Here is a 13,755-nt window from a genome sequence, read left to right on the forward strand (position 1 = left end):
CCCGGCCCAGGTGCGCACCAGCCCGCGCGGGGCTCCAGCAACCTGGCGGCCGACGGGACCGGGAGCCGCCAGGCGAGCATAACAGCTGGCGAGTGCGCCTTGATGGGAGCAGAAAGGCCCCCTAGGAGCCTTAAAGGCCTCAGAGGAGCTACCCGCGGAGATCCGCTCCCGGAAAGGTTCCGGGACCACGCGGCGTGGAGCACGTGAACTGCGCAGCTTGGCTATAAAAACCCCCGCTCAGACGCGCGTGGGGAGCAAGCGGAGCGGCAGGACGCTGCCACCTGCGCCAGGAGAGATAGGGATGAAGCGACCCTCCCTCCAGGACGCCAGAGACAATCTGGAGACTTGATGCTTCAAACTCTCTGGGCCTGGCTTGGGGTTGCGTGCGTCGAACTTTGAGACTGGATTCCCTGCACTTGGGCAGAGACCGCAGACGCCCGCGAGTGTGGATTCCCGAAAATTCTCAGGGCTCGTGTGACCTTTAGGAGAGTTGGAGGGGGCGCAGTAGAAATCTCAGGCTAATTGATTTCTTGTCCTCCAACACGGAGGCAGCCAGGAGCCCTCGGCTGTCCACAGAGGAGCCTGGGAGACCCCTGCGCACTCCCGAGGCCCCCGCGCCCAAGCCCCGACCGTCCTCTAAGCCGCAGGTTATTTCTGTGCCCGAGAGAGGCGGACTCGGATAAAGTCGGGACGCCTTCTCGTACATAAAGTTTCATCTGCTCTCCTCGCTCGCACTGTCCCTGCCGCCTGGCGGCCCCCTCCTCCCACGGTGGGCGCGGGCGGGGAGATGGCCGCCGGCGCTTCCCGGCGCAAACTGGCGCTGCGCGCGTAGCCGCAGCCACGCTGACCTCCCGCTCCAGCTGGCTGCTGCTCTGAGCCCTGGCAGCAGGCAAAGGCGGAGGCCCAGAGGGGCAAGAGACCTCTGCGACAGGGGCCCGAGGGTCCGTATGGCAGCTCGTCGCCGGCGGGTGCTGTGCGCCACTGAGCTCCCCAGTGGCGCTTCGGGCTCGGAGCGACTCTGAGCCGCGCCGCCTGCAGAGATCGACCCGGCAGTTCCGCGGAGCCGCGGGCAGGAACCCGAGGAGCAGGAGGTGGCGGCGGCGGCAGTGGCTTTTCCTCCCAGAGGGCGATGTGGCCGGCAGGCGCGGGCACCAAGCTGCCCTGTCCCCGAGACTCTGCGCTCCGGCGGGCAGCTTTCTCTGGTAACCTCACAGCCCTGCCCTCTCACCTCGTGCCGGCCGGCCGCAGCGTCCGGGTCTTCATCAGCGCCAACCCTGAAGGTACGTCTCTCGCTCGGGTTTGCCCGTCCGTCCTTCTGTCCGTCCGCGCTGCGGAAGCGGGAGTGTGTGTGTCCGCCCTCCAGCCCGGTGCGCCCTGCACTCCCTTTCTCCAGCTAAAGCCGTGGCCGCCCTGAGCGCGTGGGAATTTAATTTGAATCACTTTTCTTCTCCCCTCGCTGGTCGGTTTTGCCTGCTCACTTCTATTAGGACACCCATTCTCCACCCAGGGTTATTCCCCTGGGTCAATCCGAGAAACATGCAAGGCATTAGCCGGCCCTCCTGGAAGCACCATTCTGCTGCCGCCGCCGCCACCACCTCCTTTCCCCCGCCCTTTTTTAAGCGGTTTCTTCTCCGAGATGACCGCAAACGCAAACAGTAGCTCTCCTCCCTGAGGCGGGTTCCTGAGTGCGGGGCTCCCTCCGTGGCCACTTTTTCCAGCTGAGGCGAGGTGAGTTCCTTGAGACTCTCCTCCTGCAGGTGCGATGGTGCCCTTTGCAGAGGCCAATCAGACTTTTGTGAACCGGAGGTCCAGGGGGACACGCTCTGTGGGTCCCGGAACAGGCTTCGCGGTGGAGCACGCAGGATGAGCTCATCTTCTCCGTTGGGTCACAGGGCTTGGTCTTCTGTATCTAGAACCTGGCCTACTCAGTCATGTTCCTGCTTAAGGCACCTGGTAGGCACTCCATGAAAACTTGTTGATTTCTTGTTGCATTCACAACCACAGAGGTTGAACGCTGGGCAGTCAAAGCCTGGCTCATCACTACCTTCCAATCCTTAGTCCTCAACGTTAGATTTCATTTCCAGTAAGTGGGGGTTTGGGGAAGGAAGGATGTATTTGTACTGGGGCTGGATAAAACTGCAGGAATTACTCTTTTCTAGGAAAAAAAAAAATGTTTGGCTATGAGTCTATAGGAGACTGACAGAGGTGAGAGGTTTGAGAATTATCATTTTCTGCACTCTAACAAGACTTTGGGTCGAGGAGTCAAAGAGAAACGTCCACATTCAAATGATCGTTGGATATAATTCTCATTTGAAAACCCAAGGTTCTGGTTTCTTGGAAAAGCTTTCGGAGAAGACCCACAAAAGTAACTTCCTAGAAAATTACCGTTTCGGAAAAAAAAAATAGCACTAGCAGAATTCTGAGGTAAAGCTTACATTATGAGAAGGAGTTGGGGAGAGAATCAAAAAGATAACATGCACTAATTCGTATTAGAAAAACGATATGCTTTGGGGAGACGGCACGACTGTCCTTTTATCAGTTTACAGCTCACTTTCAAAGAACTTAAGGAGGCTTTTAGGATGATACAGTACACTCAAAAAAATCATTCTATCTCCGAGATGTCTTCTAGTGTTTGTACCTAAACCTGGATTTAAAGGGAAAAAGAAATGGAGATATTCAGCCTATTTAAGGAAATTTGCAACTTAAGTGTTCAGGATTACTTCTTAAAATATTGCTAGAACATTTTTAAGTGAGAGAATTTTGGTAGAAAATGTTTCAATGTTAGACATTTTTAGTTCTGAGCTTTAAAATAAACTCATATGAAATGTGTTTCAATCTGCTGCTGACGTGAAGCTAGCTAAATCACTCTTTTCCTTTAAACATGCTGCTTCTAAAATACAATAAAAATTCTGTTAATATGTGTAATTTTTTCTTGCTCTCTAGATTTGCAATTTCTAAGATAAAACGATACTGAATTTATACTATCAGCTTAATATTGAGTTAGTACTCAAGGTTAATGTCATTTTTTAAGCCTGTCCATATTATTCTTCAAATTCCCTAGTTTCTTGAAATAAAAGATTTAGCATAGATTAACCCTAGGAAAGCGAACAGGAGGGAGGAGCCAGTCATGCCCCTTGGCTAAGGTTTGAACTGGACAGCTTCCACAAGGATCTTAACAAACAAAACAAACGTGAAGCTTACCTGGGAAGTTTCAATAGGGGCAGGATCTCAGATTTTATCCAAATTGGAGAGCTGATGGCATATTAAATAAAAAAGACAGATGGGCATTTTTAATGATCTGAATGTGAAGCCTTAAAATCTTGGTAAATGCTCTGTCAGAGGCAGCACTTGACCGTGTGATCTTTATGGATACAATTTAGAAAGCAAATGCTTGTGTTTTGGTACGATCCAATATTAGATTCTTGGCCAATACTGAAGAGCCTCTCTACTGTCAAATTAAGACAGAGAACATTATCTCATGCTTTCCTTTACAAGCGGAAATCCAATTTATGTTCTAAATAAAAGCTGCTTTGTGTTGAACTCAAAGCAATACTCAGAACCCAGCAAGGATTTTGCTTGGAGTATTGTTTTAATAGGTAATGCTGTACAAGGCTTGCATGGAATTTCCCCATCAGTAACGAAGATAATAGAATGGAATAGATAATAGAATGAATAGAACTTTTTTTTTTTTGAGACAAAGTCTCGCTCTTGTCACCCAGGCTGGAGTGCAGTGGCGCAATCTCAGCTCACTGCAACCTCCACCTACTGGGTTCAAGCTATTCTCCTACCTCAGCCTCTAGTAGCTGGGATTACAGGTGCCCACCACCACGACTGGCTAATTTTGTACTTTTAGTAGCAACAGGGTTTTGTCATATTGGCCAGGCTGGTCTCGAACTCCTGACCTCAGGTGATCCACCTGCCTCAGCCTCCTAAAGTGCTGGAATTATACAGGCATGAACCTCTGCACCCGGCCATAGAATTTCTTTAGAATGAAAAAATTACTTTCCCATGTATTAGTTCATTCAATGTATTAATTTTGATTTCTATCCTCAAACAACCCTCTGAGGGTAGGGTAGTGGACCAGGGGTGCTCCATCTGTTCTACAGATGAGATTACTGAGGCTGTATCAAATTATACCACTTGCCTGAATTAATATAGCAGAGCGAAACAGAGTAGAGCCTAGAGGACCCTGAAAACACTTCTCTTGATATTATTTTATCCAGCCTAGGCTCTTGACAGATCTCTGTGAAATATCTCACACCACATGGACAAGACAATCCAGATAGGGGGGATAAGCACTGTCCAGCATCTTCTGACTGTCAGACTTAAAGAGTATGAACAGCTGGCAGGGAACATGGCTATGCTGACCCACTTTGCTCCCACCAAGAGGTAGCCCCAGGCATTCAAGGAAATTTCAGAATGTGCTGGACTCCAATTGACACATTCTTGTCCAGAAGTGTATCTGCCTCTGACTAGTCCCCACCATGTGGAAGATGCTGGAGAAGGACCCATGTGGGGGAGGTGATAGCATTATCCCAGATTTTCTTAAATGGATGGGCCTTGGACTTCATCTAGTTCCACCTCCCACCCAACATAGAAATTCCATCTGTGACATCTTCATCAATCCTTGGAAGTTTTCTAGTCATTTAGCTACTGTACTTCTGCCAGAACAGCACTTATAGCTCCTTGGAAAGATGATTTTAAAACCCACATAAAATCCTTTACTGTGATTAGCCTAAATAGCCCATGCATATGGAGATGAGAGGAACCTGCCAGATTCCTGTTATTAGAGTGTAAAGGTCCTCCTCTTCTCTGTCTTCATTCTTTATCAATTTATAGGAAGGTACAGTCTTAACACAGAAGGAAAACCAAAATATCACTTTTATTACTGATGAAAATGATGCAGGTCCACAATCCATTATCTGTGATCATCTGGGCCGGATATGATTTTGGAATCTCTTTTTTCAGATTTTGAGGAAAAATACTTATATACTGTCTAATATGTGGGGCCTGGGGTAACAACCCATGTCGGATATGAATAGGTATATAAGGAAACATGAGTTCAGTCTAAGCCAGTGTTATACAGAACTTTCTGTGATGCTGGAAATGTCTCTCTGATATGGTAGCACTAGCCACATAGGGCTACTGAGCATTTGAAATGTGGCTAGTATGACTAAGAATATGAATTTTTCATTTTATATAATTTTAATGGATTTAAATTTAAGTAGACTCATGTGGCTTTTGTATCAGATAGCAAAGCTCCAAGTGGAGTGATGCAGATTATAAGTAGCTTCCTGTCAGCGAAGGTCAGGTTTGGCCATCAAGGACTCAGGTCACTTCAGGTTTTGCTACCAGATGGATTGGAGGAAATCTTTTATTTTCAAAGCTTTGAAGATTTTTGGAATTGCGGGTAAAAGATATGGACTTTTATTGGAGAATATGGTTTTAACTCTGGGCAAGGGACTTTCCCAATATTGAACCCAAGAATTAGACAGGCTTCACCCCCAGTCACTGTTAGCAGTGGGCAGAGCACAGGCCACTCTCCCTGGCTCGTGGACAGAGTAGATCCCTTTAAACCTTAACACGTGGAGAAGTAGAGGAGAATGGCAATTTTATGAGAGAGGAAGAAGAGGCTGGGCTATCGTGGTCAGATTTTCCTTCCACCTGCAGCCATCAGATTAAGATACTTCTCCTCCCCTAAGGAGTAATTGACAGCATCCTACACTAGTGCATTACCTTTTGCATGCAAAAAGATATCTGAAGTGGAGAAAAAGATATTAGAACACTTAATGCATTTTTCTGTCCACTCAGATTTCTGTGCTGGTCATTACTGAGAGTTGTGAACTCTTGTCCACAGTGTTGATCAGGTGTTCATACCATTACCACTTGATTTTCTTTTGTCTGCTATGGCTTTGCATCTTCCCAGACTCTTCATGCCTTTGGAGTCTCCATAGGAAAGTTTGTTCTCCATTACAGTGGAAGTAACAGCAAGAAAGATGTTTTCCCTTTATGTGTGTACATGGGTTCATTTGCTACAACTAGTGATCAATTGTTTGAACTTGCCTCCCCACCCAAAAGGCAGAAATATCTGCATTGAGAAATTCACGTGAAACCTATCAGTATTCTTTACCATTATTCTTCTTACTTTTCCTACTATCCTGATTATTTCTGTGGCTCCCTTTTTATTGTCATTATGAGTAGTGGAAAAAAAAATACTGTAAAAAGCATATATGTGTGTATATGTACGTACACACACATATACACAGCCATTTTGATACAAGAACATCTTTAAAAACTAAGTTGTCAAGGGGAATATACTGAGTTGCTATATTATGATAAATGCACATAGGACACTTATAGTAAATGAGTTCTAAAATGTTAGCGGTTGTATCTTCTAAGTCCTGAAGCAGACATTATTCAAGTGGAGAAATTATTGGATAAAATATATATAGCTAGACTTGGGAGCCAGGTTTCTTGCATTTAAATCCTCAATCCACTATGTAATGCTGTGATTTCTTGAGCAAGTTGCTTAACTTCCTTGTTTTCAATTTCACAGTTTGTAGAAGAAGTCAATGATATCCCCTGTCTCACAGAGTTATGGAGTAGATTACATAAGCTAATAGATGTAAAGCACTTAGGACAGTGCTGGGCATGTAGTAAATATTAAATAAATGTTTGCTATTTTATTATTATCTTTATTACATTCTACCATGATCCAGACACTGTGCAGGTGTGTTTAAGCAAATATAAATATGTCCTGCCCTCAAGGAATGCAGTCCATAGAGGCATATAAATTAGAACTCAGTACAGTTATGCATTGCTTAATGACAGGGATATATTCCGGGAAATGTGTCATTAGTCAATTTTGTCATTGTATGAACATCGTAGAGTGTACTCACACAAACCTAGATGATACCGTTTACTATACACGTAGGCCATATGGTAAAGCCTTCTGCTCCTAGCCTACAAACCTGTATAGCATGTTATTGTACTGAATACTGAATAGGCAATTGTAACAGAAGGGTATTTGTGTATCTAGACATACCTAAACATAGTAAAGGTACTGTTGGCTGGATGCAGTGACTCAAGCCTGTAATCCCAGCACTTTGGGAGGCCAAGATGGGCGGATCACTTGAGGTCAGGAATTTGAGACCAGCCTGGCCAGCATGGTGAAACCCTGTCTCTACTAAAAATATAAAAATTAGCTGAGTGTGGTGGTGGGCGCCTGTAATCCCAGCTACTTGGGAGGCTGAGGCAGGAGAAATGCTTGAGCCTGGGGGGCAGAGGCAGCAGTGAGCTGAGATCATAACACTGCACTCCAGCCTAGGTGACAGAGACTCCATCTCAATAAATAAACATAATAAAGGTACTGTAAAAATACAGTATTATAATCTTATGGGATCACTGTTACATAAGTGGTTTATTCTTGACTGGAATGTCATTATGTGGCACATGGCTGTAGTAAAATACAAACTACCCCAGATCTTTCATGGAATTAGGTGCTTCCAAAAATCATTATAGGGGTTGGAGGAGCAAAAGTCAGGGGCACCACTGGGTATTTAGTTCACATTGTCAAAGCCACCACCCAGAGGGTAGGAAACTGCAGAAGCCATTGCCAGTATCACAGCTGCCCCTGAGTACTGGGTAGCTGCTCAGCCTCTGCAGAAACACGTTTGTTGAAACCTGCATGTTAGCCACTATGACTGCTGGTGAAGGAACTTTGTCCTCCAGATCTTATGCAGATACATCCCTTTGGTAGAACCAGAATTGAGTTTGGACCCTGGCAACAAGCAAGTCTAGAAACTTCAGGTTTTTAGCCCCTGCAGTACTAAGGAGATAGATAATGGAAGGAAGAGATAATGAATAATCAACACCAAGAGGTAGTATCTAGCCAGGGGGAAGCAGAAACATTCACTCACTCAAGCAGTACATATTCATGAAGCAACTACTCTATATGGAGTGCTGTTATGGTGCTTAGTATACAGAAAAGTGAACAAAACAGACTAGGTCTCTGCTCTTATGGTATTTCCATAAATTATATATATGTGACAAGCACTATGCTAATGATATGAACAGATCATTAAAGGAGCACCAAGGAGGGTTATGTAAACCAACTCAGGGTGTGGAGGGGGTCAGAATGAGGGGTTAGTATGGCTTCCCACATAATGAATAGAGCCAGGCATGGAAACTATTCTGCATGATAATCAAATATGAGGCAGAGTAATGATGAGATCTCCACAGGGAATAGAAAGAAATAGTCTTTATCATTCAGCAGAAAGCTTTTATCATTTTGAATAGAAGTGAAACTGATGTCTTGAGGTGATATTGTTTGCCCTTGAAGGTGGCTTATTTAAAATGAGGTTTGGAAGAAAGGATGACTTGGACTATAAAGGTAAACTATACATATGATTTTGCAGTTTAAAAAATCAGCTTATAGATCTTTTAAAATTCTTCTGTAAGCAGTGTATATCAGAGCAATCATACCATTTGCTATTCAAAACAGTGTGTAAAGGTTTCTATTTTATTTCTCTTTCAGTTATCTATTGCTATGTATCTACCTACCAAAAACCTGAGTGGCTTAAAACAACAATGATTTCTGTCTCACAATTCTGTGGTTGGTATTTTGGGCAAGGCTTGGCTGGGTGGTTCTTCTGTTCCACGGGGTATTGAATTGAGTCAGTCATTCAGCTGCTTTCAGCTAAGCCTAGACTTGGCCGGGCTGGAAGGTCCCAGTAGGCTTCATTTACATGTCTGGCAACCCAGTTCTTCTCCATGAGGGTCTTCTCTCCGTCTCCAGCTTTTCTCTCATCTTTCAAGAGTCCAGCCCAAGAGTCGTTATAGGGGATTGGCTTCCTCAGAGAAAGGAAGTGGAAGCTGTTTGTCCTCTTAAGGCCTGGGCTTGGAAGTCCCAGAATGTTTATTTTGCTGCGTTCTGTCATCAGTGCAAGTTATCGGGCTAGTCTAGATTCAAGGTGGGGAGAATTAGACCCCATTTATTAATGTGAGAAGAGATGTGTGCATATGGGGAAGGGAGGAATAAATAGTAGCTGACTTTAAAAATTACCACAACCCCCCTTTTATTTTGCAGTTTCTTTGACCTCCCTTTGTTATAATTAGATTATGTGAGACAACAAGAGCATAATCCAGTGTCATTGCAAGTATGACAGTAAGTCTTCAACAAGTTTTAATAATTGTTGTCATTATTACTATGTGTTATTGAAGACTGAGAATAACTCAGTAAATAGCACCCTTCTTCCCCTCTCAAGTTCTGAACTAACTGAAAATCAGTTTCTGATAAAAAGAGTTTGCAGATAGAAGATCAAAGTATCACCATTTTTCCTGATAAAGATAATGGAGAATGCCTTCATGCATCCTAATACTAAATAGCAGAATTAGATATTCTTCTGGCCACTCATTGGAGGTGGTGGGCCTCCAGAGACCTTCCATCCTGTGGCCTGCTCCAGAAAACAAGGAGCCTGGAGGAGAGAGTGAAGCCATGCTCCCTGGAACAGGTCAGGTCCCAAGGGGTAGGAGTGAGCAGGTGGGCAGAAATTGCCTGGTTTCTTCTTCCCTTGCTTTCCAGTCTGGGAAGGTTAAATGAGGTAAAGAGAGTCCAGGGGGTCCTCATTACATCACAGCCCATTATCTCATAAAAAGAAGACAGTGAGGTACAAGCTACTAAAGATAATAGCAGGAACGATATACACGTATCTGTACACATGTTTCAGATACTCAGTACCAGAATACATTTGTAAGGTAAGTTCTTAGCATGGCCTGGGGAAAAGTCACATATTTCTCTATAAATAAGTTGTTTAAAGCCACTAAGTTTTGAAGTAGATTGATATGCAGCAATAGATAATTGGCAAATTAAAAAAGTAAAAACACACAAGCACCTTTTAAAGTGGCAAATGATGATTCTACAGAGTAACAGGAAGTAATTAGGTTTGATAAAGTAAGCCTAAGGTTCTTCTTTTCTTAATCCATCCTTAGCAAACTAACACAGCAACAGAAAACCAAATACCGCATGTTCTCACTTATAAGTAGGAGCTAAATGATTGGAACACGTGGACACATAGAGGGCAACAACACACACTGGGGCCTTTCGGAGGGTGGAGGCTGGGAGGAGGAAGAAGATCAGGAAAAATAACTAGTGGGTAGTATGCTTAATAGCTGGATAATGAAATAATCTGTACAACAAACCCCCCATGACACATGTTTACCTGTATAACAAACCTGCACTTGTATCTTGAACTTAAAAGTTTAAAAAAAATCAGGCTGGGCATATCAACATTTGTTGAAATACTAAAAGTTCCATTTTGTTGGGAAATCTCTGGCAATATGTATTTCACTGATACAGTAGGAAAATGTCAAAAAGCGACCAACTTTGAGCTCTAAGCATTGATGAATTCCTATCCAAAACAGCTGCAGAAGATCTGTAATACCAGCATTCAGGCATTAAAGATAATCTGTTTATAAACATAAAGCAGCTAATAAACTGGGTAGCTTAAAGTTCAACTCAATTTTTTTTAAGTTTTGCTTGTAATGGTCATGTTATTTAAATAAATGTGAAACTTGTAGCAGTGGCTTGCATCACTTCTTCAAAGCTTTAGCTTCCATTTCTATTTTTGTTGAAACTAAACAGGATTCATTCAGCACATTGAAGTGTGTTGGCTAATGTATAATTAGAAAAGAGAGTTATGTGATAGAAAGTTAATAAAAAAGATGAAAAACTGCAGCTTGGATGCAATTCAAAGAGAATAATACCCCCCTTCTAATGAAATACTTCCTTGAAATCTCATTTTCAATCCAAAATATTTCAAAGACTGTGAAATGGCATGCTCAAAACAAAGAGCAGAGCACAGATGTCAGGTGTCTTATTCCTAGAGTATTACAGAATTTCACTCAGATGAAACCGCAAAATTGAAAGCGTATCCTTCATAATATTTAATCTGATCTATTACATACAGTGTCATTCAAAGAGTTTCTTGCTGCAGAATGTCTCCTTCAGGTTTTATTCTTAGCATCAACTGCAGTATTTATTAGATACCCATTGTGCACTAGCAAACACCTAATTGGTTGGTGTGGAATGTTAGAAAGGGAGTAAAAATAACAGTATGTGCTGCTGTCTTTATTCTTCAGGCTCACACATCTAAGAGGCAGGACAAACAACTATAAAAATTACAGACACTGCAGTTGTGAAAGGGATGTTTACATACAAAGGCTGATTGGAATAATTGGAATCAGGTTGTATCTGATATCCCAGTATGGCATGAGCTGTTCAAATTTAGCCAAAAGGGAAAGACTGAGAAGGATCAGACCTAAAAATCACCCGTCTACTGTGGAGGGGTGGCCATTGGGGAACTGGTCCTGCCATGTATAAGAAGAGTGAGTCCAGATCCAAGGGAGAGCATGGTTTTTGAAAGGGAAAGCATTTGATACCAAGGAGCCTAATAGAATCTGAAGGGTTACCCAGTGAGTGAGCAAAGCCTGGCCTGAAATGTATTTAATTTATCTGAGTGTCAGAAGAGTAAGGTTTATTTAGATAAAAATTGAAGGAGTTTTGGCAGGTACAGAGTCTGAATGTCTTGGGCACAAAGTTCCCTTTCTGAAGTGGGGACTTGTGAAGGAGAATAAGGCAGCAGAGAGTGTCTGGCAAAAACAATAGGATCCAGCCCCTAATCATAAGGGAGGACTGAGGTCCTGGGACAATGTACAAATCTGCTGTTGGGATTAGAACCCAAGGCCAGAACTGCAGCCTGAGTAATATGACCCTGAGTCCCAGAGAGTTGGGACAGAAATAATACTAAACATTTCCTGGTTAAGGTTACTACTGAGCCCACAGATTGGGACCAGCCCCCACTACAGGTGGCACGAGCTGTGGTTCCAGGTATGTCAGAGGATGGATGCAGAAGCCAGGAAGGGTTATTCAGTTAGAATAAGGGATTTTGAACAATATTTGAAAGATGAGAAATACTTAATTATCATAGTTGGAAAAGAAATGTTCCCGACAGAATAGGACATATCCTGGAAGTCAGGTAAGTCTAATTTCTGAATCAGTAGCAGTGCTTGGAATATTTTAGAGAGAAAGCTGGGGACCATATTCAGGCTCAGTGGAAAAGAGCAGTGATTAGTACTGTCTGCTGTGGAATGAGGACTGGTCTGTATCCTTATGTGTGCAGTGTCTGTGTGACTGTGGACACTGGGGGTAGAGGAATGGAGCAGTGTAAACAACCAAGAGAAAGCTTTTGTTTTGTTTTATTTGGGCAAAGCAGAGAAGACAAGTCAGAGGAAAATAAGAAAATTTTGCCCAAGAAATAACTGGCGAGAAATTCCCAGATGACAGAACTGGTAAAATCACAGCTTTCTAAAGGGAGAAGAATGTGTTGAAACTGTTAAATAGACTGAAAAATCTACTTACATGAGGTGGAACCTGCATATGAGTTTGTTGCTAAGCAAAGAAGAGTAGCTTCAGAAAAGATCTCACTCAGTTAATGATATTCTAGAAGACTCTAATTAAAATGGAATTCAGAAACTACTGAAGTCACCGTGTGATAAGGAAGGAGTTAACCAAAGTTATCAAGTGCTTTACAAAAAAGAGAATCTGCTATGAACACTGAAAAGAAGACTTGAAAATAACAAATTCCTTTATGAGCCCTTTTGTTTTAAAATTCAGAAGTCTAAATCTATTTACAGAAGCAATTTCAGTAACAATAAGAATATGTAGGAAAAAGAAAGATCCAAAGATCTTTCTCTCCTCTAAGAAGCTACCATTTGGAGGTTTTACCCAAAAAAGGATAAGAGTATTCACAAATTGGGAGGTTTCACAATTTAGTGAAATCGCTGCCATGCTGGAAATTTAGGGTTTTGCAATGTGGCCCTTGAAATTTGGGACTCTCTTATTAAGAGATGGGGTCTGTGACTTCTTCCCTTGAATCTGGGTTGTGATTTGGCCAATAGAATATAGGAGAGGTGTCACTGTACCAGATTTGTGGCCCAGGCATTCAGAGATTGGCCACTTCCAATTTCTGTCTTTTGAAACACTGATTTTTAGACCCTCACTGACCCATGGAAGGACCCCTGTGGAAAGGAGGCCACAGCCAGTACCACCTGGCCAACAAGGAGAATGAGCCATCTGGGAGGCAGATCTTCACCCCGGTTGAGCTTCCCCCATTGACTGTGGCCGTGTGGTCAGCCTTCCCACCTGAACCTGCCCAAGGTGCAGGTACAAGGGTAAAAAGGAATGACTGCTGTTTTAAGCCACTGATTTGGGTTTGTTATGTAGCAATAAATAAATTAATAAAAGAAAACAAACATTATAATGTGTCCTAAGAATGAATAATTTGAAGGTTAGATTCAGGTTTGAATCCCAAGATTTTCCCAGACTTGGATAAGATATTTAGTCTTCTTAGACTCATTTCTCAACTGAAAAATTGGAGCAATAACACCTACGTCACAAGGCAGTGGTGAGAAAGAAATGAAATACTACACTGAGGCATCTAAAACAATGCCTGAAAGATACTAAGGACTTAAAAATTATAGGTCAGAGTTTGTTAAAAGCTCTAGAATATAGAGTTATCACAGTTTTATGGAAATGAGAATTCCTTGAATAACTTCCTTCTTAAAAAAAAACTATAGCACAAAATGGGTCATTATTCTCAAATCATGCCACCTATATGATCATATATGCTTTTAGCTAGAAGGGACTACATTAAAACACCAGATTTTTAAAATGATTTAATTACATAAACATGAATT

The 13,755-nt window shown here is 42.9% G+C and overlaps 1 protein-coding gene across 1 annotated transcript in view; it reads left to right on the top strand.

Annotated features, from left to right (window-relative positions):
- The first annotated feature begins 811 nt into the window (after positions 1 to 811).
- Positions 812 to 13,755, top strand: part of NWD2 (NACHT and WD repeat domain containing 2) — a 204,151-nt gene continuing 191,207 nt past the window's right edge. The window contains exon 1 of the mRNA XM_005554647.5: positions 812 to 1,280. Coding sequence (XP_005554704.1) covers positions 1,130 to 1,280 — 151 coding nt within the window. The 5' untranslated portion in view covers positions 812 to 1,129. The remainder of the gene's footprint in view (positions 1,281 to 13,755) is intronic.

Source organism: Macaca fascicularis, chromosome 5 (genome assembly GCF_037993035.2).
Source record: "Macaca fascicularis isolate 582-1 chromosome 5, T2T-MFA8v1.1".
Classification (NCBI taxonomy): domain Eukaryota; kingdom Metazoa; phylum Chordata; class Mammalia; order Primates; family Cercopithecidae; genus Macaca; species Macaca fascicularis.